Consider the following 7,858-nt stretch of genomic DNA (forward strand, 5'->3'; position numbering starts at 1 on the left):
CATCTACCTAGCAATATTCAGTTACAGTCATAGCACCACCGGTGGGAACAGGAAATGTCATGTTTTACACTGTGATTCACTCCCAGAAACACATTTGTATACGCGATGAAGTACCAAACATACTAGAAACACGTTAAATCATGCAACACTTGGCTAAGTGCTAATGTATGCAGTTAACGACACGAAAAAGGAAGTTGTTGGAACTCAGGCATACAATGTCCGATTTGCTCCAGATGTCACATGTTTGATAATAGTCCTGGCCTGAAGACCTCTACATGGCAATATTCAGTTATAGTCAAAGCACCACCTGTTGGAAGCAGGAAGTGTGGCACGTCGAAATGACTTTGCCATATTTCTCCTGTATTTACTCGCTTACATGCATGTCGCCCACTGTTCACTGTTTTTCTAAGGCCACCAGGTGGCAGTGGCCCCGGGTGCGAGGGTCCTTTCATCACTGCTTGCAGCTTTAATTGTGTTTGTCTTTCTACAGGAAAAAAAATTAACAAAATAAAAAATTTGAGCTGGGGAAGTTTCCGAACTTTGGTTGATTTGACACGGAATGACCCATTTACTCAAATGCTTTACACCACTGATCACAAGGCCCTGGAGAGCTTCACTGTTTGTGCACAGTGAACTTCACTAACAGGCTTGATGTCTGGACCTTTGTGAAGGGATTCCATTAGCTTAGCTTCTTACATCATTCAAGTGCAAACAGGTTTTCATAATACACTCTGAAATACAAGGGACAGGTTTGTATGACAGACTGTCACGCCTACAGCATTCCAGTCCTCTGGGCTGGACCATTCGGAGAAAAAAAAAATGATATCACGAAATCAAGGCTGGAGTTGAGGTGGAGAACAGAGAGTGGTGTTCACTGCTATACACTCATGCAACTCAACCTCAAATTCTTATTCTATATTTCTAAAGCACAGAAGCACAGAACATGTAGGAGAGGAAATAATGTGAAGGAGGGAAGACCCATTTCAGAGGTATTCTCAGGACATCCATTGCTTAAAGGATTAGTTCACTTTCCAATTAAAATTTCATGATAATTTACTCACCCCCATGTCGTCCAAGATATTTATGTATTTCTTTTTTCAGTCAAAAAGAAATGAAGGTTTTTGAGGAAAACATTCCAGGATTTTTCTCCATATAGTGGACTTTAATGGTCTCCAAACGGTTGAAGGTAAAAATTATAGTTTCAGTGGAGCTTCAAAGGGCTTTAAACGATACCAGACAATGAATAAGGGTCTTATCTAGCGAAACGATCGGCCATTTTCTAAATTTTTTTTAAATGTATGCGCTTTATATTTAACAAATGATCGCCTGCAAGTGGTTCTGCCAAAACCGCACTACCGTATTCTTCAAAAAGCTTACGCTGTATGTCCTACGCCTTCCCTATTCAACTTACAGAGCTAACGCGGCGCCAGTTCCATTTTTTCCGTAAGTTGAATAGGGAAGGCGTAGGACATACAGCGTAAGCTTTTTGAAGAATACGGAAGTGCGGTTTTGGCGGAACCACTCGAAGGCGACCATTTGTTTATAAAAAGCGCATACATTTAAAAACTTTTTAGAAAATGACCGATCGTTTCACTAGATAAGACCCTTTTTCCTCGTCTGGTATCGTTTAAAGCCCTTTGAAGCTGCACTGAAACTGTAATTTTTACCTTCAACCATTTGGAGACCATTGAAGTCCACTATATGGAGAAAAATCCTGGAATGTTTTTCTCAAAAACCTTCATTTCTTTTCGACTGAAGAAAGAAGGACATGGACATCTTAGATGACATAGGGGTGAGTAAATTATCAGGAAATTTTAATTTAAAAGTGGACTAATCCTTTAAGAGGACCATAGGATTATGCAGCCCTAATTGAACGTATTGTGTGAGGAAATGCATTGTAACAATTATAACATTGTAAAAATGTTAGTCATTTTAATGGGAAAAGATTGCAAAAATGCTGCAGTAATTATTTCACTGCAAGTTACCTTATATAGAGTGAAAAATTCATTTAACAATAAATTCAATTTTACTCATTTTAAAATTATGCTTTTTTTGTATAAATGGGTCCCTCTTTGAAAATTTGTAAAAGGTAACCAGCTAACAGGGAACGTTCTCAGAACTTTGGCTAACATTCTTGCAAGGTTCTCTCAAAGTTATGAACAAACGTTATTCCAGTAACATTCATGTTCATTCAAAGTTATCTGGTCTTTGATAATGTTCTCAATTTTAGCACAAAAACATTAGAACACTCTACAGCAAGTTGACTGTATGTGGCAATGCAGAACCTGATTTCACCAAGTACAACATGTTCCTGGATCATCATCTTTGTTGATCCTGGAACAACATTCCAATCAACCAATCAGATTTGAGGGACAAGTTTAGAATTTAAATCAAGTTTAGGCTTATAACCAGGATTAGGTGCTTTTATATCAGTGTTATTCCCCTATCGTTTCCCTCTGATTTTAGGGATACCTTATATTTAGGAGTAGTTATAAGGTTAGGACTAAATTTTCAGACAGGAATGTTGCACCAGAATCAACAAAATATGTTGACCCAGGAACGCGTCTAACTCAGGAAATCAGGGCGTGCGTCTGCAACCTAGTTATATGCATGTATGAAAATCACCTGCAACTGACTTCAGCAGGTGATTTTTCTAAACACAATACAACAAGACAAAGGTGTCAGCTAACACGAATTAAAAAAAGTTACCATAGTATAAAAACCTGTAATAATAAGTTAATACATATAAAAACACAAACCAACACATTCTTACCTGTGAAGGTTATACCATTCTTCCAGATATCCCTAAAACTGATTCAAATATAGATTATTATAAATACACTTTTAAGAGCAAGTTAATGTGCAACCAACTTTACCATTTCCAGTGGATTTTTGGAACTCAGAGAGTTATGTTTTATACAATTCTTTTGATAGAGGGAAACAAGATACAATTCTAGTTTAAACATTATTTATTCTTCAGACATTCATCTTTAAATGCAATAAGTATCAGCTGGGTGCAAAGTGAACCACATTTGGTTTGATCACTGAAAATGGGTAAAATTTAACAATTTGAACATGGTGCTGCTTTGAGATCCTCATATCTATGGGACTAAACTATATAGGGCCATATAAAAAAAAAAAAAACCCCAACACATTCTTACCTGTGAAGGTTGTACCATTTATTTGGGAATTTAAATCTTACAACCAGAGGCTGCGCGATATTGTGGCATCTTGGAAAATTCATTGATTTTTACTGTGAGTGACGACAGCACCTGAAATATTCATGTTTCATTTTTTTTCACATTATGAATCTTAGCGTTAGTTCTGGCAGGTCATGAAGTCAAACTCGCATCAGCTGACTCTCAGCTGATCTGTGTCTACCTATAGGAATATGATGCCTATCACAGCATCCTATATATAAGGTCCATTCAGTATCAGCAGCTTTATCGCATTGCTCAGGAGCTAATTACCCTCCTCCATCCCCAGCTCCTCCTCTCGTCCAGTCAGGACTTGGCCTCTGTTCTGTTTACCCAAAGAGGGGTTATCCATAGGCTGCATGGATGGGCAGGGAGTTGTTGCCCAGAACAGAACCATACCTCCAATCCAAACTGTGGGAATTGTCAATCATCTTTGACGATAGTGGTTCTGACAGAAATGGTGTTTTGTGTTAGTTATTTTGTCTAGATAATGTTTATTGCATTATTTTGTTAGTTATATGGTGTTTTATGCTTGGTTAGATAAGGCTGTATACATTTTTGATGAACTTGAGTTCAAAGGGCAAGGGTATGGACTTCAATTTCACCAGCTGTGTTATTATAGTGGTTATTTTAAGATAAAAGACAGATTTAATTAGGCTGGTCCTCTAAACATGATGGTTAGAAACCGTAAAATATACAGGCACTAACATCCTTTCATGGAAACATTGTCACCATATTTTAAACTATTTTTTTTGGCAACCACAGCAGTCAGTTGATTAATTTACATTTAATAGTTTTTTTCCTACCTCCTAACAACATTCTTTCAACTTTAAACTTAATATAAACTCTAACCTCCCTTAGAATGTAGTTCCAGAAACAACAAAGATATTGATCTAGCAATATCTTTTACTGACTGTTGCCTGCACGGCTAATTAAACTTGCACTCAAAAACTTGTTTTGAACTCACTTTGAGTCAGTGAAAAGATTCTTTACATGCTGAATCCATCATAACAGTTAATAAATAAACATTTGACTCAATGACTGAATAAACATTCAAAAAGTGATGATTTCTGTTTCATATAAATGTTGTTCTTTTAAACCTTTTATACATCAAGGAATCATATATCATGGTTTCCACAAATATATTAAGCAGCACAACTATTTTCAACGTTGATGATAATAATAATAATAAATGTTTCTTGAGCAGCAAATCAGCATATTAGAATTTCTGAAGGATCATGTGACACTGAAGACTGGAGTAATGATGCTGAAGATACAGCTTTTAAATTACATTTTAATATATATTAGAAAAGAAAAGAGAGTTATTTTAATTGTAATAATGTTTCACATTATTATTGTTTGTACTGTTTAACCTAACAGCCCACTAAAACTCTAATAAGAGTTAGTAGACATGTAGTTGCAGAGTTACTAATAGTTAGTAAAATATCTAAAGTTGACTATTGAAATAAAGTGTAACCTAATATATTATTATTTAACTTACATTGTTAATCTGACAGGAGTCATGTGTAAAAGCTGTTGTTGACATTCTCAATAGAACTGAAGGTATGAAATGTTCTATTCCATGAGAACATCTGGAACATTCTTTCACACTAATTGTTATGCTGGTTGCTAGGTGTGGTTTCAGTTAGATAATAGGCCCGAGGAGTGTCTTGATATAATACATTAAGTTATGAGACCAGTTTAGGCATGAAAAGCCTCAGGCACATACTAACTTGTACCCAACATTTGTTTTTGCTACAATGTTGCTCAACAACTCTTGACAGAATGACACAGTTCCTGCAGTTTTTTTTCCTGCAGTGTAAGATAAATCATGCAAAAAAATCATACAAAAGTTCATGGAAAGCAGTTTCTTTTTAATGAGAGACTTCAAAATAAATACATAATTATATATACATATATACAAAGGATTCTTTTATGCTTCACTTTTACATATCAATTTACCTCTTCAGACACAGGAAAGGCAGGTGACAATAGGGAAAGAGAGTCCCATAAAACTTCTGTTATTGTATTATTAAGTGTAATGTGCAAATTAAAACTAATTCAAACTTATATAAAAGTATCATAGTAAACATTCACATTTCACTTCTTCAGCAGCATGTGCAAACTAGCAAGCACTGAACAAGATAGTCCATTCAAGTAAGGGATATGTACAACACTGGGGTGCAAAAAAGTCATTTTTGTACTTCGTTGAATTCGCAATTAAATCTAATAGAGATCAAGTAGAAATGTGGACGGCACATGTGTCTCAGTCCCATCTTAACACAACGGAGCAACATTTGCCATTCTTCCCCAGGTCCTGAGTACCAGACGGTCCGGGTAATGTGGGCCTTTGCATGGCAGGATTTTCATCTTCTGTAGATCATGACTTTTGACCCCGGGCCATGCTGAAAGACGCTGAGGACTTCGTATAACGAAGTTCCGCCTGCTTGGCGTCACTAGGCGAGGTTCTGGTGCCACGTTTTCCACAAAGTTCCGCCTGCTTGGTGTCACTAGGCGAGGTTCTGGTGCCACGTTTTCCACAAAGTTCCGCCTGCTTGGTGTCACTAGCCGAGGTTCTGGTGCCACGTTTTCCACAACGTTCCGCCTGCTTGGCGTCATTAGCTGAGGTTCCGGTGCCATGTTTTCCACATGAATCTGGTAGTTTTTACCTTTGTTATTGTCTACAAGTTTCAAATTGCTATTGCCGGGTCGGAACACCACTAAGAATTCCACGCGCTCCTTTGGGTCCAGCTCAGATGGTAGAGACACATTAAAAGCAAACAAGTCGGTCTCCAAAGTTGCATGTGGTTCCCTCACATAAGTGCATGCAATTTCTTTGTGGCTTCGCCATGAGTCAAAAGTTATATGGACAACGACAGTCTTGTCGAACTTAATGTTGCAGACCCGTACAGTTCCGCTCAACACCCTTTCGGTCAAGCTACAGCTCTCCAACTGCACTAAGGTTTCCTTCAAGCTTGCACGGTCTGCAATAGGCTGTGGAAAACCAAGCTTCAGTCGCAGTCTCGCACTCTGCATGGGTGCTCTAGCCTTCACGCTCTCCTCTGGTTGTGGGGCATCTTCAGTTTCCGTCTCCGAAGGGTCAGTGGTGAAGATGCGCACGGTGGCAAGAGCGAGACCTTTAGCATCAGCAAATACAACTTGCTTCTTCTTGCGTAGTGTGCCGCGGCCAGGAGAGTACGAGGACAGGGAGCTGCTAGAACTGGAGGAAGACCGTGAAGATGATGGGGAAGGAGGTGAAAGTCTTGCTCTTTGAAGCTCCGGTGAGGATATGTTGGATGAAGAGGACCTGAGAGCGGACATGCCAAGGAGCTGAGACACCGGTGGGCTAACCTGCGCATGCATGGCCAATTCCACTGGCATCACATGCTCAGGGAAAGAGTAACTGCTGAATCCATATGGTCTGTAAAAACACACAGAGAAAAAGCTATGTTAGACAATTACAGAGAAGATAGGGTTCTTGAAAATACAAAGACATACAATGGGTTCAAAAAGTCTGAAGTGACATTAAAAATATAATCAAATCTAATTTAAACCTGGAAATTCTGCACTCATTTGTTATGAAAAATTATATATTAACTATGCACTCTTAAAAATAAAGGTTATTTATTGTAATCTGGGGTGTAAATAATTTTTATACATTTATTACATTGCTGCAAAACACATTTTTGGAACCTTTATTTTTAAGTTTGCAAAAAAACATTTTCAAGTCGACAGTTCAGAGTTTTTCAATTAGCATGAATTTCATTCATAATTATAGTATAACATTTATAATAAAGAATGCAATGAATTTATATTAAAATTCTAAAAACGCAAAATAAAGCATTTTCACAAGTGGTCTCTGACAATGTGGAACAAAGTTTTGTAATCAAATATCCCCAAATTTATTTGATCTTACACTGTAACTTAAGTAAAGCAAATAGCTTACTTTCTGTAATATCACATGCATTCTGTTGTGCATTGAACTACTCAACTTACTTTGTGATGTTCATTTTTGGAGAACAGTCAGGTGAACGTCGGATGAAAATGATTGTTGATAGTGAAATGTCTGCTGGAAAAGAAAAAAAAAACCTAAGTAAAAGTTGAAGTAAACACTGAAAGAAGAATGATCTTAGACTTTTGGGTGAATCTATTTACTAAAAACGATTCATTTTAATAAAAGTGTCAGGTCAAAACAACAGATGGTTAGTAGTCTTCAGTGTTAAAACATGCAGAATGATAAAGCCCTTCACTCACCAGTCAATGAAAGACGCGATGAAATGGATTTTCCTTGAACTTTTGAATGTAGAAACGTGGTCAAGGCCAAATAAATGCGTGGTAGAAGTAGTTATGAGAAGTAAACATCACTCTTTGCCATCCAACAAACCTTCACTCTCACCCTACTCAAACAAAAGCATGTGTTCTAGTGTTGTGTTGTTTCTCAGGGGTTTTTAAAGCACTCTCAAAAGGGTGGAGCTTATTCTGTAGAGCATGTGTTCAAGGCTCAAAGCACAGGGTGTACTGAATGAACATGAATGACGTATTTTCATTTTCAACGAAAGTATTGCAAACTTCAAGAAGCGTTACGTGTTACGTTACACCATCCGTTAGTTCAAATTGATTTTGATTATTTTCCATTGAATGAGTAACGAGGGAATGAGAAA

General features: G+C 37.4%; 2 protein-coding genes across 4 annotated transcripts in view; both read right to left on the minus strand.

Moving 5' to 3' along the window:
* The window catches only part of LOC127521197 (protein phosphatase 1 regulatory subunit 3C-B-like), a 183,682-nt gene extending 176,084 nt beyond the window's left edge, over nucleotides 1–7,598 (minus strand). For both annotated transcript variants that reach the window (XM_051910281.1, XM_051910280.1), the window contains exon 1: nucleotides 7,452–7,598. The gene's annotated coding sequence lies outside the window, so the exon portion shown is untranslated. The remainder of the gene's footprint in view (nucleotides 1–7,451) is intronic.
* Nucleotides 5,051–7,604, minus strand: ppp1r3c2a (protein phosphatase 1 regulatory subunit 3C2, duplicate a). 2 transcript variants are annotated; one of them, XM_051910277.1, is made up of 3 exons: nucleotides 7,452–7,604; nucleotides 7,194–7,263; nucleotides 5,051–6,618 (listed from the first exon to the last, which is right to left on the minus strand). In XM_051910277.1, exons 2-3 carry the CDS (start codon nucleotides 7,205–7,207, stop codon nucleotides 5,475–5,477), a joined length of 1,158 nt encoding a protein of 385 aa, XP_051766237.1. In that variant the 5' UTR covers nucleotides 7,208–7,263; nucleotides 7,452–7,604; the 3' UTR covers nucleotides 5,051–5,474. The 2 variants fall into 2 exon arrangements, with proteins under 2 accessions (XP_051766237.1, XP_051766235.1); XM_051910275.1 differs by having other exon boundaries at nucleotides 7,194–7,266.
* Between the last annotated feature and the right edge of the window lie 254 nt (nucleotides 7,605–7,858).

Source organism: Ctenopharyngodon idella, chromosome 10 (assembly GCF_019924925.1).
Source record: "Ctenopharyngodon idella isolate HZGC_01 chromosome 10, HZGC01, whole genome shotgun sequence".
Lineage (NCBI taxonomy): Eukaryota > Metazoa > Chordata > Actinopteri > Cypriniformes > Xenocyprididae > Ctenopharyngodon > Ctenopharyngodon idella.